The sequence below is a fragment of the Suricata suricatta genome, chromosome 9 (assembly GCF_006229205.1).
Source record: "Suricata suricatta isolate VVHF042 chromosome 9, meerkat_22Aug2017_6uvM2_HiC, whole genome shotgun sequence".
NCBI lineage: Eukaryota > Metazoa > Chordata > Mammalia > Carnivora > Herpestidae > Suricata > Suricata suricatta.
The window spans coordinates 14,005,760-14,032,151 of NC_043708.1; the positions used below are offsets into that span (position 1 = coordinate 14,005,760).

A 26,392-nucleotide genomic window follows, 5' to 3' on the forward strand; every position below is an offset into this window, starting at 1 on the left:
GCGGAACCGCGCTCGGCTCCGCTCACAGCCTGGGCGTTCGGGCTGCGGAGACGAGCCGAGCTGCGGCGGGAGAAGGGCGCGAGGCACCCCACCTGACGGCCGGCGGCGCCCGCGGCCCTCAGCATGTTCCGCGAGACGAGGGTTCTCCTCCCGCCCGTGGGCTGAGGCGGCGGCGGCAGCGGCCACACGGAGCGACATGCACCTGCCTGGCGCGGCTTAGAGGACGCGGCAGGCGGGAAGTCCCGGCCGCCAGCTGGAGGGCTTTCTTGGCCGCCTGCCGCTGCCGCGGGCCCGAGCCGGAGCAGCGGGGTGGGCGCCCCGACATGGCGGCCCGGAGCGCCCCGAACTGCCACCTGCGGCTCGAGTGGGTGTACGGCTACCGGGGCCACCAGTGCCGCAACAACCTCTACTACACGGCGGCCAAGGAGATCGTGTACTTCGTGGCCGGCGTCGGCGTGGTGTACAGCCCGCGGGAGCACCGGCAGAAGTTCTACCGGGGCCACAGCGACGACATCATCAGGTACGGGGGCCGGGGGCGGCCGTCGCCCGTGCGAACCGCTCGCGGAGTTGGCACTTGCGCGTCATTCTGAGTGCGGAGCCCCGCTGCTGCAGGGAGCATCGCCCCGGACGGAAACCCTCCAGTGTCTTGTCCCCGATCCACCCTGGTGACATTCGGCGAACGCCTTTCCCCTTCCCGTCTCGGTGTTCTAGAGTCTCTCTCTTGCGTCGGTGGGGAGACACGGGGCGTTCGGTTTGATGGCTTTGTGCTCTTCTCCCTCCTTCAAATTTATGAAAACTGCAGAGGTTATTTTGATAGCGGTTTATTTCTTTAAATCCCGTCAGAGATTTCTAATTAAACGAGTTCTTAAAGCGCCGGGGAGAAATCCTTTACCTAATAGGAAACTGATAAAGGCAAGTTGTAGGCTGTAAAATATCGGAGGTCCTGGGAAGCGCTTCCAGTAGCATCCTGGAGGGCACTCACCTCGTGGCCTTAATAATTCGTTCGGGTTTCACTGCCTGCTGTTATCAGATAGAAGAGAAACCCCGGCAGCCTGCAGGTGATTCGTTGGAAATTAACAATCTGCACACCTGAGGGCACTTTGGGGGGGGCGGGGAGGGGGGGGGGGTCCTCTGATGAAGCAGCTGAATATGATTTCACTGATTTCCAACTCTGTTTCCTCTAAAGTACTCCTGAATAAATTCAGTGTTTTTTAAATTTGTCTTTTTTTTTTTTTTTTTGCATTTTAATTCTTCTTTGGGCCTTATCTTAAAATTGTTATCGATGCTTGTTTACATTTCCGTGAGCGGTATATTTGAAATGTAATTTCCCATCCGTGTCTCAGCAGGACTTTTGGGACTGAAGAAGTGGAAGGCTGCAGCAATTCTTCTAGGCCATCGGTTCTGCTTCAGGCACAGCATTTTTGTCCTTGACGGGAGAATACCTCTTAAAACATTTTGAGAATGTGTTTGTGGGCTGCTGCTTGGTTTTTAACAGAGATTCTGTGATTGGGCTTGGTTACTACTCAGTTAGACTCTCTTCTTTAGGTTCCGTAGGGTTGAAATTGGGCATTTCAAACCCAGGATCTTGGTTTGGTGTTTTGTAGGCAAGATGCTCTGGGACTTGAATTCTGTAAATAACGGAGTTGGACTGCCAGTTTGTGCCTCTGTAGGCCCGGGAAATCAGGGGACCTAAAGGTAGAGCAAGATGGAGTAAAGATAAGGAGAGCAGAAATGGGGATTAGGGAGAAGGGAATGAGGTGGTATTTTTTGTTTATGTGTTGTGATTCACCCCCAAGAGTAGAAATTACCCCACTTTTTTTTTTTTGTCGTTTTTCCTGATAGTTTCCACTTCCTCTTTTTTGTTGTTGTTGTGTTAGGTCTCTCTTCCTACAGAGGAGAGTAGCTGAAGCAGCCTTGACTGAAGCCCCCTCCCAGATACTCGTCTGTTGGGTTGAATTCAGTAGGTGGGGTGCGGGGGAAGGATTTTGAGGTCTTCTCATGCTGCACTTGTATTGTTTTTACTCCTTGGTAGTTGAGAGCCGGATGGTACTAGGCTTTCTGAAACTAGATACGGTTTATTTGATGGGGGTAAATTATGTTTTGTTTATTCTTCCAGCAGCAATTAAAGCTTCATCATATGTCAAACTGTTTGAGTTTTTATAATTGTGTTTCAGTAAACTATAAGGAAGATAATGCTTTTGTCTTCTTTTGGTATATATAGTTGTACAGCCCATATATACAGATCTCAAAATGACAGACTACTCTAATTTTTACCATAAATGGATGCATGCTTATGATATTATGCAAATGATTCATCCTTAAAATAATTTCTAACAAAAAGGTTTCCTGAAAAATTGCTGTGGAGTACTAAAATCTGAATCATGTAAGTATCTTGAAATTGGTCACATGTATGTAAGACAGTACCAAGATGGTAACTTGAACATCAATGAAAGGGCTCTGGAAATTTTGTTTCAAACAATAATGACACAGGGGCACCTGCGTGGCTCAGTCAGTAGAGCGTCCGGCTTTCGCTCAGGTCATGATCTCACAGTTTGTGGGTTCGAGCCCCGCGTCGGGCTCTGTGCTGACAGCTAGCTCAGAGCCTGGAGCCTGTCTTCAGATTCTGTGTCTCCCTCTCTCTCTGACCCTCCCCTGCTCGCGCGCTCTCTCTCTCTCTCTCTCTCAAAAATAAATAAAACATTAAAAAAATTCAAACAATAATGACATAGATCATTCTTGTTTGTGAAATAGATCAAATTTTCAAACCTTTCAACTCTTTTTTCAATTCAGGGTCTGAAATAGAAGTATAGAAACGACTCCAATAACTTTTCAATTATGTCATAGCAGAAAATGTAAGACTCGTGAATGTGATACATGGTGGAAAACAGTGTTAGGTTTAGTAATAAAAAATCAATACTGTTTTATATCTTGTTTTCTTTCCATATTTGGTTGAAACTTCTGTAGAATTTCTTGGTCAAGTAGGACTCGGTTTGGGGCTAAGATTACTCCAGAATGAGTAGATGGTTGTCCTTAGGTTTTGAAAATGTGGGTGCCATAGTAACTGGAAAGACTGATTCATGACCAGTCTGTCATGAGCTTACCGGCTCTCTTACCATCTTACGACATCTAGTACGGCCAGTGCTGGGGCCGTGTGACTTGTCTTACTTTATGTGTTGCTTGTAGTTGTCTCCTTTTTGCCACATCTCTATATATACTTCTCCAGTAATTTATCCTTTAGTTATATTTATTTCAGTACTACAGACTTATGTAGAAATTCATTTCACTGTCAAGTAATAGAGAAGGGGCACCTGGCTGACTCAGCAGGAGAACTTGCGACTTTTGTTCTCAAGTTTGTGAGTTTGAGCCCCAGGCTGGTGTAGAGATTACCTAAAAAATAAAATCTTAAAAAAAAATAATACAGGAATTTTAAGGTCACTTTCTCTCCCCCCTTCTGTGTCTCAAGTTAAAATGATAATGATAAAATTCTCCAGCTGTTAAGTGTTTATTACAGGTTTAATTTATAAAATAAATAATTATAAAATATTCTAGACAACTACCAGTTTTAGCACAAGATGCACATCTATAGCTTAGTCTTTATTTGAAACTTTTCCCAGTTTTCTTCCCAAAGGATGAAATAACTTTAAAATTTTATTTTTTGAGTTACTAACACTTTTTTTTTTGGCCACATTTGTTCTTGAAGTGAATATTATTGACAGTTTTCGAGTCACTTACCACCAGGGAAGACGACTGATGGACTATATAGTTAGCTCGGTGCGTTTTGGTACTTGACTCTGGTTTTCTTATGCACGTGAATCTCCACATTGAACAGCCTGTGCCCATTCTTTGCGTATTTTCTAGGTACAGAATTAAAGGATTCCCCCCCCCCAAACGTGATGAAAGTATCTCACAAGATGATGATGAGACTAAATTACGTGTGTCTGAAATACTGTGAAGAGTGTACCATGTTTTATGGTTGCAGTTAGAATGATAATTATTCACTGCTTCTAGATATGACTTTTTTTTTCTTTAGACAAAATGAAAGGTGTAGTATCTCTTTAATTATGGTAGGTGGTGTTCTTAAGAAAAGAAACTGACAAACTGACCAATAAGAACCTGGTGAGTGAGGAGAAGCCTGGCCTTTAAGGCTTTCCCTGCCAAATGGTGGCTGATGAATTTAGTGGGGGAGAAATAAAAGAAAGAAAAAATTGATCAAGGCTCACCATTATCTAGTAAAAGTGGTTTTTAACAGCCCTGTATTTATGGTATAGAAATTGAATTTATTCAGGGTGCCTGGGTGGCTAAGTTGGTTAAGCGTCCAGTTCTTCAGTTCAGGTCATGATCTCACGGTTTGTGAGATTGAGCCCCACATCGGGCTGTACACTGACAGCACAGAACCTGCTTGGAATTCTCTCTCCTCTCTTTCCCATTCTCTCTCTCTCTCTTTCTGTGTCTCTGTCTCAAAATAAATAAACATTAAAAAAAAGAAAATAATACAAGTCAAATTGTAGTTGGAAAAGCAGTTCAGAATGTCTGATCATTTTGTGGTGGATCCGTTTTTTTGTATGTTTACATGGGTTTAAGATACAACTTTTTAAGGTCAGGAAGGAATTACTACAAATCTACCTGTTGTCTGCTTATGTTTTCAGATAAACGGGCAGTATTTCCCAAACCTGGCTGATTATCAGAATCATTTGAAGGGCTTTTTGCCCATTTTCTAGACTTTTCCTTAGGTGCACTAAGTCAGTGAGCCCAGAAATCTTTTTTAAGGTGCCCCACATAATTCTGTTCGGGAAACAAATTGCCAATCTGTATCCTAAAACATGCCTGATTAGAATTCTTAACAAATAAGCAGTTTGAAAAATGAGTATAAATCCTTCCTTCAAACCTAGTACCATAACATTCTTAAGCACTGTGTAATATCTAGAAACAGTAATTCCAAAGATATTAGAATACATACAAAATATACACTAGAATATTTACAAGACATAATATGTCCCTGTGTTTAGGTTACTAGAATTTGGTGAGTTTAACGTTCATAGACAGTTTAATGATTCTGTTCTGTAAGATTTCATGTTATGTCTCTGAATATAAAAATATTTATGGTTATTTGTTTCACAAATATGGCATAGTTTAAGGGATAAAATTACGAGATGTTTTCAGAGAAAGGTAAAATTATCCAGGGGCACCGGGGTGGCTCAGTTGGTTGAGCAACGGACTTTGGCTGCAGGGCATGATCTCACGGTGTGTGCGTTTGATCCTTGCTTTGGGCTCTGTGCTGACAGCACGGAGCCTGGAGCTCACTTTTGAATTCTGTGTCTCCCTCTCTCTCTCTGTCCCTCCCCTGCTCATGGTGTCTGTCTCTCTCTCAAAACTAAACATTAAAAAAAGAATTATCTGGAATAAATATCAATTAAATGTATCTCTATTGTTTACTTAAGGGAAAAGTCAGATTTTTAGGTTTGCATTATAATAGCTTCTATTATTTTATAATGTCTCATTGAATATACAGAGAACTAACAAAATATATTTTAGATATAAATTAAGGAAAACATGGAATAATAAATTTTTAGATCTATTAAGAACCTACTGTTTAAGGCCTTTTTACACCTCCAAGAAATACAGGTTTCCTCTGCTACCTGAAAGTAGCACATTCCTATGAAACCTTTTCTAAGCCAGAATGGCATAAAGTGAAGAAGCAGTTACCATTAATTTATATTGAAAAAATTTTGTGCATTCCCAGACCCCCAAAATAACTTCTCTTCTCTTTTCTGATCCCTTAGGACAGATCTTGCTAATGGATGCACAAGATAAATTGAGATATAAAACACAAATGCTCAGAAACACGCTTCAAAACTGTGACAGCTTGATGCTAGAATGCTGAATGTGGTTCCAAGCAAGGAGCTTGGTGGGGCCACTCTCCCTGGTTGGGGTACATGCTCTGTAACAGCTTGCATTAAAACAAACACTGAATCCTCTTTTGCTTTGCCTCTTTTTGTAAAAGCTAAACTCCTTTTCAGATTTCTTCAATTAGTGAAAACAGGTACTAATGTAGGTCATTTGTAAAAAAGAGGTGGTGTAATAATAAGCTTTCAAAAAGTGGGGGTACCTGTATTTATTGAACATTAGTTCTGTGTAAAGGTCTTGTCCTAAGGTATTCAGATTTAAAGACACAGTCAAGTAAAGAATTACTTATACTGTGTGTGCTCGGGACAGCACTGGTGTACCTGTAATCTGGTATGCACATGACAGTTTACGTGTTATTTCCTAGTGAATCTCATACCAAAACTGGGTCTTTAAGGAAAACAGGAGGAAATGTCATTAGAAGAAATGAGCAAAGGTATTGCATTCTGGAAAGAGATAGTCTCATATGCAGTCGTCTCATGTTAAGAGAGAATATTTATTTGAAAGAGTATTTGTACTTGCTATCTTGAGTTCTTTTTCTCCCATTCCGTCCTGGCTCTTCTGTTCCACCACAGCAGCTCTTGTCAAGGCTGCCAGTGATGTCCACATTGCCACATTCAATGGCTGGTTCTCTGTTCTTATCTTTTTTATCATCATCATTTGCCGCAGTTGATCACTCTCACCTCTTAAGACACTTTCTTCAGTGGCATTTGGGACACATCTTAGTGTAAAATAGGTATTTCTTGGTTTACTTATTCTTTCAGCAAATATTTATTGAGTATCTGTTATTCTGTTATTTGCCAGGGACTGTTCTCTCTCTCTCTCTCTCTCTCTCTTTTTTTTTTAATGTTCACTTACTATTTTTGAGAGAGAGAGAGAGTGCACACACGAGCCGGGTCAGGGCAGAGAGAGAGACACACACACATAGACACACACAGAATCTGAAGCAGACTCTAGGCTCTGAGCTATCAGCAAGCACAGAGCCCAACATGGGGCTTGAACCCATGAATGATGAGATCATGATCTGAGCATAAGTTGAATGTTGAACCGACTAAGCCACCCAGACACCCCTTACTAGGGACTAATCTTAGCTCTAGAGATACAGCAAGTAACCAAACAGATGAAATTCTCCATCCTGGTGGAATTTATATCTACCAGACAGAGATACCGGATAAACAAGAAATATATAATCTTGTATATATGCAATATAATATATATGTTATATGGTGTATGTATATAGTGGACCCTTGAACAATGTAGGATTAGGGGCACCGACTCCCTCATTCAGTTGAAAATCTGCATATAACTTGACTCCCACAGAAGTTAACTACTAATAGCCTCCTGTTGACTAGAAGTCTTACCAATAACAGATAATAGATATTCTGTATGTTGTAGGTATTCTGCCCTGTATTCTTACAACAAAGCTAAGAAAAAAGGTTATTAAGAAAATCCTGAGGAGAAAATACATTTACAGTACTGTATATTAATTGAAAATAAATCAAGTATAAGTTGATCCATGATAAAGGGCCAGTTGTATATCATATTATTGTGTATAAGGGCTAAAAACAAAAAAGTCAATAAAGACTACTGGGAAGAGTTTAGATAGGGTAGCTAGGATGGCCTCACTGTAAATATAAAGGTAATGCTTGAGTAGAGACTTGAAAATAAAGGGAATTTGTTGTTATGTGGGTATCTTTTTTTTTTTTTTTTTTAAGTTTATTTTGAGAGAGAGAATCCCAAGCTGACAGCTTAGATCCCAATGCGGGGCTCAATCTCACAAACTGTGGGCTCATGACCTGAGCCAAACTCAAGAATTGGATGCTTAACTGACTAAGCCACCCGGTTATCCCATGTGTGGGTATCTTGAAGGAAGGAAATTTCAGGCAAAGGAACTATCATGTCAAAAGCCCTGACATGGAATGCCTAGTGGGTTTGAGGAACAGTAAGAAAGTTAGCATGGCTGGAGTATATGAATTCAGGTGGTAGCATTAAGAAATGAGGTCTGATGGGGGCACCTGGGTGGCTCTGTTAGTTGATCATCCGACTTCAGCTCAGGTCATGATCTCATGGTTCATGAGTTCCAGCCCAGCATCAGGCTTGTTGCTGTAAGCACAGACCTGCTTCAGATCCTCTGCCCCCCACCTCTCTCTGCCTCTCCCTGCCTCTACCCCCCCCCCAAAAATAAATAAACATTAAAAAAGAAATGAGGTCTGACGAAGTGGTGATGGTCCGGTAGATTGCACAGGACTTTCTGGACTGAGAGGACTTTATTTTGGTCTTCCCATTTGAGATTGTAAGTTATTGGAACACTTTAATGAAATTAATGACATAATTTGACTTAATGGTTTAACAAGGTCACTCTAGCTCCCATGTTGAGAACAGACTAAGAGAGAGGGGCAGGATGGAAGAGAGACCATGTAGAAGACTGCTGCAGTAATCTAGACTCTAAGAGATATGCGTGGCTTGGAACAGAGTAATACCAGTGCAGATAGTGGGAAAGGGTCAGATACATGTTGAAGATAGAGGCAAGGTGATTTGTTATTGGATCAGATATAACCTGTGACAGAAGAGAAAGGTCAATGATAATCATGTTTTTGGCCAAAGCAACTGAAAGAATGGAACTGCTAATTACTGAATTGGGAAAGACTGCGGGAAGGGCAAATCTGTTTTGAGAGAAGCGAAAGATCATGTGCTCTGTTACAGAAGTGTTCCGTATGAACACTAATTAGGAAAGAACTAGTAAAATATGTGACCAGAGAGGCAGGAGGAAAACCACAAGAGCACGTGGTCATGGAAGTCAAATGAAGAGTATTTCAGGGAGAAGGAAGTGATCAGCTATATCAGGTAAGGTGAGGAGTGCTTTGCCTTAGTGCAGGTATTAGCTATTTTACAATAATGATATTGTCATCACAAGACTTTCTAGGAGACTGTGTATGTCCAGGTGATTCAGGGGAACAGAAGTAAGCAGGAAGAAGTCAAAATGAGACACTTCATTATTACTATACAAAACCTGGCCGCCTTTAGGATTTTTCCAGCTACTTCTAGTTTGCTTGATAAATGGCACATAACTGGCAGGTCTAGCTCCTTGTTACTCAAAGGTGTGGGCCTCAGACTAGCTGTGGCATCGTCTGGGATCTTACTAGAAATGCAGATCTCAAACCCACCCCAGACCTACTGAGTTAGACTATTTTATTTGTTTTTAAGAGAGACAGAGAGTACAAGCAGGGGAGGTATATAGAGAGAGGGAGACAGAATCCAAAGCAGGCTCCAGGCTCAGCACAGAATCCCACATGGTGATTGAAGTCATGAATTGTGAGATCAAGAGCTGAACTGAAGTTGGATGCTTAACTGACTGAGCCACCCAGGTGCCATTAGCCTCTGTATTTTAACATTCTCAGGTAGGATGTGAACATATTAAAATTTGAAAAGGATATCTAGATCAGTGGTTTTTGAAGTGTGGTCCTTTAACCAGCAGCATTAGCCTCACCTGGAAACTTGTTAGAACTACAATTTTCAGGCTTCTGTCTTACCTAATCAGGAGTTCTAGGTAAGACTCAGCAATCCATTTTAATCATGTCCAGATGATATTGATGTAGTTTAAGTTTGAAAACACTGTTCTAGATTCCTGATTCTCAGCCCTGACTGCATCTTAGAATCACTCGGACAGTCAAAAACCAAAGCAAACATAATAAAACTACCAAGGGCTGATTCTCATCCCTAGAAATTATTTTTTAATTTGTTTAGGATAGGTCTCAAGTATAGTTTCTTTGTTGTTTGCTTCTGTTTTAAATTTTTAGATTCTAATGCAGTCAGATTTGAAAACCACTGCACTGCATATAGTAGTAGTTCATATTTAGCTGATGGGCTAGAAAATCATCCTGAAAAAAACTTAAGACCTGGTCAAATTTATTCACTTACTATTATGTATTATATAATGATAGGGATAATTTGCTAAATACTGAAATCCCTTTAAACACTTCAGACCTTTTCACTCTCAACATTACTATTTAACATAGTGCTGGAATCTTAGCCTCAGCAGTCAGACAACAAAAAGAAACAGAAGGCATCCATATCGGCAGGGAAGAAGTCAAACTTCAACTATTTGGAGACAACAAGATACTCTGTAGAAAACCTGAAAGACTCCACCAAAAAAATTGCTAGAAATAATACTTGAATTCACCAAAGTTGTAGGATATCAAATCAGTTTGCAGGAATCTGTTGCATTTCGATAAACCAATGACAAAGTACCAGAAAAAGAAATCAAGGAATTAATCCCATTTGCAATTGCACCAAAAACAGTTATACCTAGGAATAAACCTCACTAAAGAAGTAAAAGATCCATACTCCAAATTCAGCAAAGCTGCAGGATAAAAACATAATGAACAGAAATCTGTGACATTTCTATACACTAATAATGAAGCAGCAGAAAGAGAAATCAAGGAATTGATCTTATTTACAACTGCACCAAAAACCATAAAATACCTAAGAATAAACTTAACCAGAGAGATAAAAGATCTGTACGCTGAAAAAGAAAGGTTATGAAAGAATAGAAGAAGACACAAAGATATGGAAAAACATTCCAGGCTCATGGATTGGAAGAATAAATATTGTTAATCTGTCTAATCTGTCAGTACTACCCAATGAACTCCTATTAAACTAATGCCAGCATTCTTCACAGAGCTAGAACAAAAACTTCTAAAATTTGTATGGAACCAGAAAAGACCTTGAATAGCCAAAGTAATGTTAAAAAAAGAAAACCAAAGCTGGAGGCATCACAACTCTGGACTTCAAGCTGTATTATGAAACTGTAATCATCAAGAGAGTATGGTACTGGTACAAAAACAGACACTCGGCTCAATGAAACAGAATAGAGAACCCAGAAATGGACTCACAAATGTATGGCCAACTAATCTTTGACAAAGCAGGAAGGAATATACAATGGAATAAAGACTGTCTCTTCAGTAAATGGTGTTGGGAAAACTGGATGGAAATGTGCAGTCAAATGAAAATGGACCCTTTACTTACACCATATACAAAAATAAATTAAAAATGGATGAAAGTCCTAAGTGTGAGAAAGGAAACTATCAAAATCCTAGAGGAGAACACAGGCAGCAACCTCTTTAACCTTGGCTGGAACAACTTTTTATTTTTTTTATTTTTTAATGTTTATTATTGAGACAGAGAGAAACAGAGCGTGAGTAGGGGAGGGGCAGAGAGAGAGGGAGACACAGAATCTGAAGCAGGCTCCAGGCTCTGAGCTGTCACACTGAGCTCAACACAGGGCTCAAACCCATGAACCATGAGGTCATGACTTGAGCTGAAGTTGGACACTTAATCAAATGAGCCACCCTGGAACAACTTCTTAAGTAGACACATCATTGAAGGCAAGGGAAACAAAAGCAAACATGAAGCGTTGGGACTTCCTTAAGATAAAAATCTTCTGCACAGAGAAGTAAACAGTCAACAAAACCAAAAGACAGCCTATGGAATAGGAGAATATATTTGCAAATGACATATTGGATAAAGGTTTAGTATTGAAGACCTAGAAAGAATTTATCAAATTCAACACCCAAAAAACAAATAACCCAGTTAAGAAATGAGCAGAAGACATGAATAGACAATTTCCCAAAGAAGACATCCAGATGGTCAGCAGACACGTGAAAAGATGCTCGACACGACTCATCATCAGGGAAATACAAATTAAAACCACAAAGAGATACCACCTCACACCTGTCAGAGTGGCTAAAGTTAATAACTCAGGAAACAGCAGGTGTTGGTGAGGATGCAGAGAAAGGGGAACCCTCTTAAACTGTTGGTAGAAATGCAAACTGGTGCAGACACTCTGGAAAACAGTGTGGAGTCTCCTCAGAAAGTTAAAGATAGAACTATCCTAGGATCCAGCAAGTGCACTGTTAAGTATTTATACAAAGGATACAAAAATACATATTTGAAGGGGTATATGCACCTCATTGTTTATAGCAACATGATCAACAATAGCCAGACTTTGGAGAGAGCCCAAGAGTCCACTGACTGATGAATGGATAAAAAGATGTGGTATATTTTTATAAAATGGAATATTAATCATTGAAAGAATGAAATCTTACCATTTGCAATGAGATGGAGCTAGAATGTATTATGCTAAGTGAAATAAGTCAGTCAGAGAAAGACAACATATGACTTCACTCATGTGCAGTTTAAGAAACAAAACAGGAGAAGCACCTTGGTGGCCCAGTCAGTTAAGCATCCAACTTTGGCTCAGGTCATGATCTCATGGTTCATAGGTTTGAACCCCACATCAGGCTCTGTGTTGACAGCTCAGAGCCTGGAGCCTGCTTTGGATTCTGTATCTCTCTTGCTCTCTACCCCTTCCCTGTTCATGCTCTATGTCTCTCTGCCTTTCAGAAATAAATATTAAAAAATAAAAAGAAAACATGAACAAATGGGAAGGTGGAGGAAGAGAAAAGAAGGAAGCAAACCATAAGAGACCTTAGAGAACCCCAATAGAGAACAAACCGAGGCTTGATAGAGAAAGTTGAGTGGGAGATGGGCTAGATGGTGATGGGTATTAAGGAGGGCACTTGTGATGCGTACTGGGTGTTGTACCTAAGTGATGAATCACTGAATTCTCCTGAAACCAGTATTGCACTATATGTTAACCAAAATTTAAATAAATAAATAAAATCCCAAAAACTCCTGATCTCTTGCCTGAGGTCCTCCTGTGCTGGACAGCATAAATCTCTATTTTGGGAGATTACCAAAAAAAGAAAAAAAAAAGCACTTCTCAGTATGGTGTTCTGTTTTTGATGGATCTGGTCAGTATCATCAGGGACTTAAAACATTAAAAGGCAGATATGGATCATCAGTCCAGAAAGATGCTCATTCACTGGGGACCTGGAAGGTTCACTTAATGGGCAAAGTTATGTGCATCTGGATGATATCAAGTGCCTAGTGCCCCAGATAATGATTTCAACAGACTTAAGGAACAGTTGCAGTGGGTCTGCCTGAGTAATTTGGACCATGGAAAGACTAAGATTGTCGATTAATAAATTTCATTTTGGAGCCAGAATCTGCACTCAGAAATAAACCAAATATGTTAATATTTGATAGAGCATATAAATACATCAAAAAGATAGATCATCCCCACTCTGTGAAATTCCAGAGTGGATGTATTTGCATAGCACACTAGGTGCATGTTCAGTCAGAGCAGGGTAGGTCAGGATGCAGTGTTTTGAAGGGCTTGAGACCACTTATTGCCATTACCCAAGCATAAAGCAGCCCCTTAATAGCAGTGAGACTAGCTTCAGTCCATAAGGCCAGCAAGTTCTCCATTGTGTCTCGGTATGGATCAGTATTCTGAGACAGCGTAGCACCATCAAAGGTTACACCTAAACAGCATAAACCAGCTGCTTTGTCTTTTGTGGTATCTGTTCTAAGTATAAGTGGCACATGGCATCACTGTATTGGCCAAAGACTGCAAGATTGGGTACAAAGGCCTTCATATCTCCTGGATTTCTTGTCTAAGGTATTACCATCTGTTGGCCAGTGTAATTTAAAGGTGACTTGGATTGGTAAAAGGTCAGGTGGAACATAGTGCCCATCTTAAGACGGCATGCATATCCATCTGAAGTAGTGAGCATAGAGGAAAAACACTGCCTCCTTGGTATTGGTTGATTACTAGAATGAGGGGTTAGGCATGGGACAAAAGATGGATCTGGCTTTATTGGAGTCCATAGGCAGGCTCAATTCATTATAACACCACAAAATTCTGAATTTTTTTTTTCTTTTGGGATGAGCAGCTCATAATGTTGGATTGACAAACAAGAAGTTGTGATTGTAGGAGTTAACTCAGATTTCACTCTAACGATTACCTTGTTCTTCACACTTGGGGGGAGAATACTTGATTTTACTTTAATCCAGAGGTTGGGGGGAAATAGGATAAAGCAGAGAGATGGGATATGAAGTGAGAATTCTAGATTGCATCATTGCCATGGTATGGATGGTGTCAACATCTTGATGGAGCCCAAAAAAGGGAGAGATCGTTGTCATGGATACTTAGAAGCATGGAATATGTGATATAATAGAGAACAGCTAATTGAAATTAACCAGAAATAAATTGTTGGCAGGAGAGGCATATACAAAGCCTATTCCCCAAATCAGTTAGAAGAACTGCGCTGTGCAGTTGCCTTGTCAAGGAAATGCTCTTCCTGTTCCTGTGAATCATGTACTTAGTTTACCTACAATGAAGAGGACAGCCATTTTCTGCTCTAAATCCATTGGACTCTCTTTTCAAGTCTGTGGGAGACTGACTGACTTGGTCAGGAGATACAGTACTAGACCCCACTGCCTCTGGTGTGGAAGCTCTCATTACATATTCATTTCAGTCTGTGGAGCATGATTAAAATTGCCACAGGCGGTTACTTTTAAGCAGTTTTTGCTTGGAATGATGTTGCTCATGATATTATTTAGATTAGCCACAATATGATGATGTAACCAAGTCTAACCACCTCAGTGTCCATATCTTTATAGATGGTTGGTCAGGGTACAAGGCATAATTCCCAACCAGGAGTGAAAGTGGAGGGCCATTCTAAGTCTTGCAACGTAAGTGAGGACTAATTACAGAGTCTATAGATTAGTCATCATTACTTGGTTGCAGTGTGACTTTTCTAATTATTAGTTAACTGTGGACAATGTTATTTAGCACATAAAACACTATAGAAGATGGCACTACTAGCATAGTAAGAAATATTACCTGGAACTGGGATGTTAGATTCAGATGACATGCACTTGCAAAGGGTAGTATTTGTAACCATAAAGGGACTATGTAGGAGTCTGAGGATGACATAATAAGGAGTATCAGAGGGGCGCCTGGGTGGCTCAGTCTGTTAAGCATCAGACTCTTTCTTGATTTTGACTCAGGTCATGATCTCACAGGTTGTGAGAGCAAGCCCTGCATTGGGCTTACTTAGTGTGGAGCCTGCTTGAGATTCTCTCTCTTCCTCTCCCTCTCTGCCCCTCCTCCTGCTCACACACTTCCTGACACTCTGGAAATAAACTTAATAAGGAGTATGAGAGGACCCCTCTCCTATGACTTGTCATTGTGCTTTTAAAATTAGTGATATATACTTGAATATAATTATAGAAAATGAAAGGTGTAGAAAAATATTTACCCCACATCTTGTAATTTGGAGATATTACTATTTTTTTTTAAGATTATTTATTTTGAGAGAGGGAGAAGCGAGCAAAGGATTGTTGTAACCCGGAGGCCGGGTCGGCGCCCCGGCATTCTGTGATACCTGTTTCGTCCCCCCCCCCACCCCCCTGACTGGCAGGGCGGAGAATCCTCGCGGGTTCTTTTCCTGAGGGAGGGAGAGAAAAACGGCAGGAGGGAGAGATGCAGAGAGTGAAGACAGCACACACCGTTTCTGATCAAGCCTCTGTCTCCTTTATTTTTCTTCTTCTCCATACTTCATTAAGAAAATAATTCCTCTTATATAGAACTTTGGGGCGGAGAACTGACCCGGATCGGTTACCAGGTAAACAGAGTCAAATGCATATCAAAAGAAGAGCCCAGACTTGCCTCAGCAATGATGGGAAGGGGGAGTTAGCACTGAATAATCCAAAATACGGTTTTGATCTTTTGTGCACCTTGGCCACTCTACGTCTGGCCCAGCATGACAGACGCCAACATTATTTTGACCAGGAAATGGCAATCTCCAGCCTCCAGATGCAAATCTTGTTTACTGGTTCACCCTCCGGGAGAGTGGTAATCCTTGCCTGAGGCAGCCTGAAAACTTGGTGGCTCTCGACAAAGGATGAGCAAGGAAGAGAGAGAATCACAAGCAGGCTTCACATTGTCAGTGCAGAGCCCCATGTAGGGCATTTAAGTCTGCTCCATGTGTTTTCATGGCTTGATAGCTCATTTATTTTTAGTGCTAAATATTCCATTGTCTGGATATAACAGGTTCATTCATCCATCTACCTACTGAAGGACATCTTCAAAGTTTTGGCAATAATGAATAAATAAAGCTCCTGTAAACATCTATGTGTAGGTGTTTGGGTAGACAAAAGTTTTTAACTATTTTGGGTAAATACTAAGGAACACGATTGGTGGATTGTATGTTAACAGTATGTTTAGTTTTGTAAGAAAGCACCCAACTGTCTTCCAAAGAAACCAGCAAACTGTCTTCCAAAGTTGTACCATTTTTGAATTCTCACCAGCAGTGTACCCAAGTCTGTGTTGCTCATCCTCATCAGCATTTGGCATTGTCAGTGTTCTGGATTTGGGCCGTTCTAATAGACATGGAGGGCTGGCTTGTGATTTGCATTTCCCTGATGACATATGATGTGAAGCGTCTTTTCATATGCTTATTTTCCATCTGTATATCTTCCTTGATGAGAGGTCTGATAAGGTCTTTGGCCTACCTTCACTGACAGTGTGGGGCTTGCTTGGGATTCTCTCTCCCCCTTCTCTCTATACCTCTCCCCTGCTCGCATGCTCTTTCTCACAATAAATGAATAAACTTAAGGGGGGAAAAAGGGTCTTTGGCCAAATTAGTAATTGAGTTCTTTATTTTCTTATTGTCTTTGTATGTTTTAGATAACAGTTCTTATTAGATGTGTCTTTTGCAGATGTTTTCTCCCTGTCTGTGGCTTGTCTTCAAATATTCTTGATGTTGTCTTTCACAGAGCAGAAGTTTTTTTTATTTTAATGAAGTCCAGTTCATCAGTTATTACTTTCATCTATCATGTATTTGGTGTTGTATCTAAAAATTCATCACCATAACCAAGGTCATCTAAGGATTTTCCTATGTTGTCTTCTAAGAATTTTATAATTTTATGTTTTATATTTAGGTCTATTATCCATTTTAAGTTAATTTTTGTGGAGGATGTAAGGTGTGTATTAGATTCACTTTTGGCATGTCCTTTTATCCTAGCATCATTTGTTGAAGAAACTTTTTTTATTGTTTTTGCTTTTGCTCCTTTGTCAAATACCAGTTGATTATATTTATGAGGGTCTGTTTCTGAGCTGCCTCATCTATATATGTGTTTTTGAGTTCCACTTTATGTTCAGCAGTATACTAGGCAATATGTGGAATACAACTTAACTGTAATATTGACTCCAAGAATGCTAGAAAAATACTCATGCTTTCTTTCTCATTTAGAAAATTGGAGGGGCATCTGGGTGGCTCAGTCAGTTAAGCAGCTGACTCTTGGTTTCAGCTCATGGTTAGTGAGTTTGAGCCCCGCATTGGGCTCCTTGCTGACAGTGTGGAGCCAGCTTGGAATTCTCTTAATCCCTCTCTCTCTGTCCCTTCCCTGCTCACGCTCTCTGTTTCTCTCTCAAAACAAATAAATAAACTTAAATTAAAAAAACAAAAAGAAAAAATTAGAGCCAGCCTGGACTCAGAATCCAGACGCCCAGGGTATATATAATGTAAAAGCAAAATAAGTTACAGGGCCTATAGCTCATGCATTCAGATATTTCTCCTGTGCAGCTGTATATTTCCAGCATCCTTTTTCAGATCCATGACAAGGATAGTCTAGCAGAGAAAGAACACTGCATTGGGAGACAGCTTGGGTTCTAGTCCTCACTATCAACTAGTGGGAAAATATTAACCAGAAGATATTGAAGTTGGAGAACTTGCTGTGGAGTTCACACTATTTGTAGGCAGCTGCACAGCCTGGGTCAAAGCGGAGTCATGTATTTTCATCTGCTTATGTGTGCCCAGCTCAACTTTAAGCCCGGTGCTGGCAAACAGACCCACTTATTGGGGTGGCTTATCTCAATATAGGCTTCTAGTAACAAAAATGTAGTTCAGATTTCTGTCCGTTCCTATATTATTTGGTCTGAGACCAAAGTGTCTACAGCCATGAGTAGAAATTCATTTTGAGTATTTTGTCATTAACAGAGTCTTTATTTTTTAATGTTACACTCCAGGCTATAAATCCTTGCGAGGAAGGGAAGTTACTTAGTTGCTTAGTAATGCTGGTAAATTTGATTACTTGGAAATTAGTATATAAACAATGAATTAAGGGTGAGAGATTTTAATTTCAGTCTAAAGTTAATTACTGATGGGGGTATTAGTTGGTAGAAATAGGAGTTGTTATTATGGGAGATATTCCAGAATAAATCTACATTGTCACTTAAACAAAAAAGGATATTGAAGCCATCAGAACTTTCATATTTTACCTACCCATCAGGAAAACATCTAGCTCCTATTTCATATTAATCCCTTCATGTGTGAATGAGATCCTGCCATTTTTTGCCTGCTCCAGAGATTCTCTCTCCTCACCTATATCAATATTTTTGATGATTCTTCTAGTTGATATCTGTTAGCACATAAAATATGCTTAAAAGATAGTCTTTTCAAGAAATGATACTAGGGGCACCTGGGTGGCTCAGTTGGTTAAGCGTCCGGCTTCAGCTCAGGTCATGATCTCATGGTTCGTGGGTTTGAGCCCCGCATTTGAGCCCAGTGCTGACAGCTAGCTCAGAGCCTGGAGCCTGCTTCAGATTCTGTATCTCCCTCTCTCTCTCTCACCCTCCCCTGCTTGCACTGTCTCTCTCTGTCTCCCAAAAATAAATTTAAAAAACATAAAAAAAAAATAAAAAAAGAAATGATACTAAAAACAACTGAATATCCACATGGGGAAAAATGAATCTCACTGTATACAAAATGTAAGTCAAATTAGGTCATATATCTTAAACACCAAAGAGAACACTATAAAATTTATATTAAAAAGTATAGAAAATAGGACATAAAAAGGATAACTTAAGTAAAATTATAAATAATATAAAAATTATAATACAATTAATATAAATAATTCAAACTTTAGACTTCCAGGTAACTGAAGATAGTGGTTCATATGTAGTAAGTAACCTTCCAGAATCTCATCCCAGATAATGCAGAATCACTTCACAAGTATGAAATTTTTATGCAAAGCCCTAGCTTTACCATTACTTAAACAGAATACCAAATTCTACAGGCAGTTTTATAAGCTCTTTATTCTTTATCACTGAGCTTTGCAGGGAGCAACTCAATCAAAAACAAACAAAAAGACAACTAAAACCTATGTAAGCACTATCTTTCTTGAATATGGTAAGAATAAAAACAAAAAGAACTCTAAATAATGCTATAATCTAGTTAGTAAAATTGTTTCCCACATGGCTAGCAATTCTGAAACAACTTTGTGTTTATCATACTTAAATAAATAAATAGACTTTAGGTTATGAAGGACTAATTTCTCACTCTTAGAATAAGTTATACGTAAAGGGAGAAGTCCTTGATGAACCCTGTGGTTTTGGATTAGACTCAGAGGTATCAATATGAACTCATGGTTTTTAGATATATATATACCCATAGATAAGATACAGAATATAGACATGTGTATACATGAGTTAGTATACAGACATATATTTTCCAGCTCTGTCTGCAGCCTAGAAGGAAGAACACTCCAGTAACAATGGCCACATCTGCTGCCCAGATCTTGTTCTCTAAATACCATTCTCCAATAAAAGGCTTCCTGGGGAAGTAGTTAATTACAGGGCTGGAGTAGGAATAATGCTAGATGAGCCTGGAATATATTGTGGTTCCTCAAGGTAAGTAAATGCAAAACAGATGTTTGCTTGTTGAAAAAAAAGCCAGCCTGAAGGATCTCCTGAAGGCCAAAGATGGAATAATTTGAGCTACAAGATAAATAATGATAGTATTGAATTTTAACCCATAGAATAAAACTGAATTATCAAACGGCAGACTGTGGGCCAAATATGGCCTGCCACCTATTTTTGTATATAAAGTTTTATTGGAAAACAGACATGATTATTTGTTTTTGCATCCTTTTTTTTTTAATAGTCCCCCTAAGGAGCCCTTTTAAGTATTATTTTCTTAATTTCCCCAACCCATCACAAAATTTTATTCCACAGATATATCATATAACAATTTATGTACCATATGTGTACCTATGCTTTCTTCATAAAAAGAGTAAGACCTTCACACCCACAAGAACCAATTTTAACCCCCATGGAAGTGATATTACTCCCAATGAGAATGCATGGTTTACATATTGTCAATGGCTGATTTGGCATTATAACCACAGAGTGGGGCAGCTGTGACAGAGGTTGTATGGCATGCAAAGCTTGAAGCGTTTACTATCTGTCACTTTACAGAAAAAATGTGTTATTAAAATACCCATGGGGGCGCCTGGGTGGCTCAGTTGGTTAAGTGTTAGGCTCTTGATTTCAGCTCAGGTCATCTCACAGTTGTGGGTTCAAGCCCCACATTTGGCTCTGTGCTGACAGCATGGAACCTTTTTGGGATTCTCTCTCTCCCTCTCCCCCTCCCCTGTTCACTGTCTTTCTCTATCTCTCAAAAATGAAAAAACATTTTTTAAAAATCTTAAAATACGATGAATTCAACTATATAAACAATCTATTAAATAAGTAAGAAAGAGGGGTGCCTGGGTGGCTCAGTAGGTTGAGTTTCTGACCTTTGATTTCCCCTTCAGGTCATAACCTTGCGGTTCATGGGATGAAGCCCCAATTTTGGTTCTGCGCTGACAGCACAGTGGAGCCTGCTTGGGATTCTCTCTTTCTCTTTCTGCCTCTACTGTGCTTGCACACCCATTCTCTCTCTCAAAATAAATAAATAAACTTTAAATAAGAGAGAAAAGATAGTGCTTCCTATGACCAAAATAAAAAAGACAAGAATTAAGTGCTTGTGAGGATGTGAAGAAAAAGGAACCCTTGTGTACTGTTGGTGGGAATATAAATTAGTATAGCCACTGTGGAAACAGTATAAATGATTCCTCAAGAAATTAAAAATAGAAACACCATATGATCCAGTAATTCTAGTAGTAGGTAGTAGCCAGTATGGAAGTAACCAAAGTGTCCATTGATAGGTGAATGGATAAGGAACACACACACACACACACACACACACACACACACACACACTAGAATATTATACAGTTGTAAAAAAAAAAAGGATGAGATCTTCCCATTTGCAAAACCATGGATGGACCTAAAGGGTATTATGCTTATTTTTTTTAATGTTTATTTTCACTAGAGAGAAAAATCAGAGCATGAATGGGAGAGGGGCAGAGAGAGAGGGAGACACAGAATACAAAGCAGGCTCCAGGGTCTAACCTGTCAGCACAGAGCCTGACATGGGGCTTGAACTCACTAACCTCAAGATCATGACCTGAACTGAAACTGTGTGATTTCACTCATGTGTGAAACCTAAAAAAAACAAAATGAATGAATAAACAAAAAGCAGAATTGGACCTAAAATACAGAGAACAAACTGATGGTTGCCAAAGGGAAAAGAGGTGGGGGGGGGTAGGCATAATAGGTGAGAGGGAATGAGGATACAGGCTTCCAGTTATGGATGAGTCAGGGGTTTAAAAGACACGGTATAGGGAATATAGTCAGTGATACTGTAATAGCTCTGTATGGTGACAGACAGTAGCTACACTTGTGGTGAGCATAGCTTATAACATAAAGTTGAAATACTACAGTGCCTGGGTGGCTCAGTCGGTTAAGCATCTGACTTCAGCTCAGGTCATGATCTCATGGTTCATGGGTTTGAGCCCCGCTTTGGGCTTTGTGCTGATATCTCAGACACTGGAGCCTGCTTTGGATTCTGTGTCTCCCTCTCTCTCTCTGCCCGTTCCCTACTCATTTTCTCTCTGTCTCAATAATAAACATTAAAAAAAAGTTGAAATGCTGTATTGTACACTTGAAACTAATGTAACATTGTATGTCAACTCTACTCAAAATATTAAAAATTAAAACTAAAAAAATTCTTTATGGTAGAATTCCAATCAATAAGTGTAGAAGAAAAGAGGAAATAGGAGGATCACATAAGCAAATAGTACAGTGGCAATTGTTTGAGGCAAGCTCTAGCAATGGATGCTAAAATTAGTGAATGAAAATTTGGGGAGAAACAGGATTTGCAAAGTGTCAAAGCATGTCCCCTAAAATACATATTGACAACAAAGAGAAACTTTGTGGGAATTTTACAGTGGAGAAACTCCAAAATTATCACACACAAAATTAAGAGAATCTTAACAACTTATAAAAGACAATAGTTAGCAGCCCCACGATGATTTATCTAAATGTTGGAATTGTCAAAGAATTTAGAACAGTTGTTATAACTATATGCCATGAAGTAAAAGGGGATGCTTTTGAAACAAATGAAATGTTATAAGTTCTCAGCAAAGAAGTAGACGCTGTAGAAAAATGGAATTTTTTTATGAAGTTATAGGGTGGTGGGGAGTCTGGAGCCAAAGACCAAGAAAGGATTCTTGAGAGTCTTTGGTGCAAAAAGATGATTTTATTGAAGCACTGGGACAGGACCCGTGGGCAGGAAGAGCTGCACTGTGAGTGCGGGAGGTGACTGGTTTACATCCGGGAAGGTAGGAGGTAAGGCGGAGTTTCCAAAGAGACTTTCACAAGCTGAAAACTTACTGGAGGCCTAGCTATTGTCAAGCTAAGGTTGTTTTTCCCTCTAGCAAAGCTTTGACTTTAAAATAGTAGGGCGTTCCTGGATTTTAGGACATTGATGGGACTGCCTTTTTCTGGTAAACTGGTGGAGACTCTTATTTGTTTTTTGTCCTTTCCTGTTTTTGGGTAGCTGGGAGTGTTCAGGGAATATCATACATGTCCTATAGGGGGAAGAGGGGTGCTGTTAGCTTGCACTTTGCCCTCAGCTTGCCCCATGTTCCTTCATCATTTTGAAATGAAAAATATAAAAATAGAAGTAAAGAATTCCCTGTTGAGCTCAATATCTGTGTATATGGTAGACAGGTTGTGTCCGCCCCTATCCTCCAAAAGTTATCCACTCTCTAATCCCTGGAATTTGTGAATATGTTGTTAAATGCCAAAAGTGAGTTTGAAGATACAGTTAAGGTATGGACCTTAAGGTAGTGTTCTGAATTATCCAGATGGGCCTGGTTTAATCATACGAGCCCTTAAAACTGATAGCTTTCTCCAACTGGAATCAGAAAAGATGCAACAGAAGTCAGAAAGATTCCAAGCTTGAGAAGGGATAATTGTGCCATTGCTGGCCTGAAGATGCAGATAGCAAAGTGATGAAAAATGCAGGCAGCCTTGGGGAAGTTGAAGTTCCCAGCTGACAGCCAGCAGGAAAACAAACGCCTCAGTCCTTTTACCACTGGGAATTGAATTCAGCCAACATTTTGAATAAACTTGGAAGCTAATTCATCCTCAGAGACTCCAGAGAGGAATGAACCTGTGTTGACACCTTGATTTTGGCCTTGAGACCTAAGCAGAGAACCCAGCTATAATAGGATTTCTACCCAGCAGAACTTTGAAATAATAAAATTGTGTTGTATTAAGATGCTCAATTTGTGGGGTGTCTGGGTGGCTCAGTAGATTAAGCATCTGACTTTGGCTCAGGTCATGAGCTCACGTCCTGAGGTTAAGCCCTGCAGGTCATGAGCTCACGTCCTGAGGTTAAGCCCTGCATGAAGCTCTGTGTTGATAGTTTAGAGCTTGGAGCCTGCTTTGGATTCATTGTCTCCCTCTCTTTCTCTGCCTCTCCCCTACTTACACTCTTGTCTCTCTCTCAAAAGTAGACATTAAAAAATAATTTAATTAAAAAAAAAGATGTTCAGTTTTTGATAATATGTCATGGCAGCATAGGAAACAGAGTCTGGAATATATTTTCACCCTTTATACAGACTAATAAGTTAGACTTTTATTGTTTCTTAGATGTTGGCAAAGACATGAAGTTCCTGGGTCAGAGATAAAGAACTATTCGTTATGCCCAGATTGCAATATCCCCAAAGACCAGAGACCACTGGGGAGACTGAGTCACGTATACAAATGCAAAGGGCATTTATTTAGGCTTAAGCTCAGACTCTCAGACCTCACCAACGCAGTGGATTTGTGCTGAGAGCCCCGAACAAAGGCTGGGTAGGGTTTTTATGGGGTTTGGAAAAGGGGGGGTTACAGAAAATTATGACAGAGGTACAGTAATCCAATCATTATTGTATAACAGCTCCTAGGAACAATTTTAACCATACACATTGTCCAGAATGTTCGTTACTTTTGGCGGGACCCAATCATGACCTTTAGTGTTTCTCTGAAAATAACCAATTACAGGGTGGGCCAAGGACCCCTACGTGGGGTGAGTAACTGGTTATTCTAGCATTAAGCAACAGGTAACTATCTATAGTTTCCATCTACAGGCCTGTCCTTAGGAATGTTAAGTGTTAGCTGGCTGCTTTTGATTGGGTGCTGCAAAGGTGGTCGCTTGATTGAGCACTATGTGCCCTTTCCTGCTATTGTCTAATGATTCTGGGAAACCAAAACTTGGGCCTATAAGCTCAGAGGGGAAACTTAAAGCCTGGCATGGAGTCAGTTTGGTTCAGACCTGTGTCCTTCCATATTACTCATGGCATAGCAAATAGCATGAGTCAATAATAACAAAATGCACATTTTTTCACATGTCATTGGAACATTTACCAACAATATAGGTCAGATTCTATAAAACAAACCTCAACAAACTTAAAAGAATTGAAATTATACAAAATATGTTCTCTGAACACAATGAAATAAAAATGAAAATCATTAAAGAAAACGAAATCAAAATATTTTAAAATGGATGAAAATGAAAACATATCAAAATATGTGAAACTCAGGTACAGCCTTGTTTCAAGGGAAATTTATAGTGTTAAATGCATATACTTGAAAAGAAAAAAGATTGCAGATCAGTAATCAGAGTCCACCTTAAGAAATAGAAAAAGAAACTAAACTCAAAGGCAGGCAGAAGAAAATAATAAAGAGAAGAAATAAATGAAAACAGCAAAACAATAGGGAAAAATGAAACCCAAAATTAGTTTTTTTGAAAAGGTTGATTAAATTGTTAAATTTCCAACTATACTACCAGGAACAAAAAGGAGAAGACAGAAATAACCAATGTTAATCGAGTGATCACTGCAGATCTAAAGACATTAAACAGATAATAAGGGTATACTATGAACAGACATACATCGAGATATTTAGCAACTTAGATGAAATGGACAATTCCTTTGAATAAATGGTATCTTATTCCTTATTCCTTTGAATAAGTGGTATTTTCTTTTGAAAGATACAAGCTATCATAATTTACCAAGAAGAAATAGATATCATGAATAACCCTACATCTATTAATGTAATTGGATTTGTAGCTTGAAACATTTCATAAAACTCTAGGTACAAATGGTTTCACTGGTAATTCTGCCAAAACGTTTAAAGAGGAAATAATACCAATTCTACACAGTCTTTTATAGACAATAGATGAGGAGGGACTACTTCCAATTCATTTTATGAGGATGGCATTACTTTAATATAAAACCCAGACAAAGACATTGTTACAGAGCCTGTTCTGGATCACCTGGCAGAAGAACCAAGTGGCATGTGAAGATCTTTGAAGGCAGGAGGTTTATTTCATACCGGTGGTCTCAGAGGTCACACTCTAGAGGTCTGAGTCCCACTGCAAGCATGGGGTCAATTTATAGTCTGTTACTTTTGCATTAGTAGTAATTTGTGTGCTGCAAGTTGGGTAGGAAGAAACTGGAAGGGGAGTCTTCGGGCAGGGACTGGAATTTCCCCGTCAACATATGAAGAAAAAGAAATTGCAGACCACTAACCCTCATTAACATAAATGTAAAAATTTTCAATAAAATAATCAAGTAAAATCCATTAATAGAATAATTCATCATGACCAAGGGGTTTCAGGAATACAAGGTGAGTTCAACATTAGAAAAATAATCAAGGTAATGCACTGGGTTAAGAAACTAAAGAAGGAAAATCATCATCTCAATAAATGCAGGAAAAGAATTTGACAAAATTCAACATCTCTTCATGTATTTTAAAATGCATAGCAAACTAAGAATAGAAATCTACTCCCTAAACTATAAAAGCATCTATTAACATGAGTGAGAGACTGAATGTTTTTTTTAAAAGAAAAAAAATTACCTCTCCGAATTCAACATTGATTGTACTGGAAGATCTAGCCAGTGCAATAAGACAAGAAATAGAAATAAAAGACTTAGAGGAAAGTAAGAAATAGTCTTTGTTCCTAGATAACTTGATTGTCTATGTAGAAATTTCCAAATTATCTACAGCACACACACTCCTAAAACTAGTAAGTGAATTTACCCAAGTCACCAGATACAAGGTCAGCATAAAAAAAATCAAGTTATATTTCTACATGCTAGCAATGAACAACTGGAAACTAAAATTTTAAAACAATACCATTTATAAGAAGTCAGCAATTTTGCATAAATTTAACAAAATCTATGCAGGATCTGTATACTAAAAACTATAAAATAAGATTGGGGAAAAAAAAGCCAAGAACTTAAAAATGGAGGGATATGGGGGTTCCTAGGTGGCATAGTAGGTTAAGTGTCTGACTCCCTCTCAGCTTCAGTTATAATCTCGTGGTTTGTGAGTCCTAGCCCAGCATTGGACGCCGCACTGACA

General features: G+C 39.4%; 1 protein-coding gene and 1 long non-coding RNA gene across 3 annotated transcripts in view; both read left to right on the top strand.

Moving 5' to 3' along the window:
* Positions 1-26,392, top strand: part of EML5 (EMAP like 5) — a 157,841-nt gene continuing 131,449 nt past the window's right edge. For both annotated transcript variants that reach the window (XM_029951761.1, XM_029951762.1), the window contains exon 1: positions 1-520. In XM_029951761.1, the coding sequence (XP_029807621.1) occupies positions 324-520 (197 nt within the window). In that variant the 5' untranslated portion in view covers positions 1-323. The remainder of the gene's footprint in view (positions 521-26,392) is intronic.
* On the top strand, positions 2,332-5,975 carry LOC115301788. The gene is made up of 2 exons (XR_003913288.1): positions 2,332-2,383; positions 5,781-5,975. It is a non-coding gene; the product is annotated as an uncharacterized LOC115301788 (long non-coding RNA).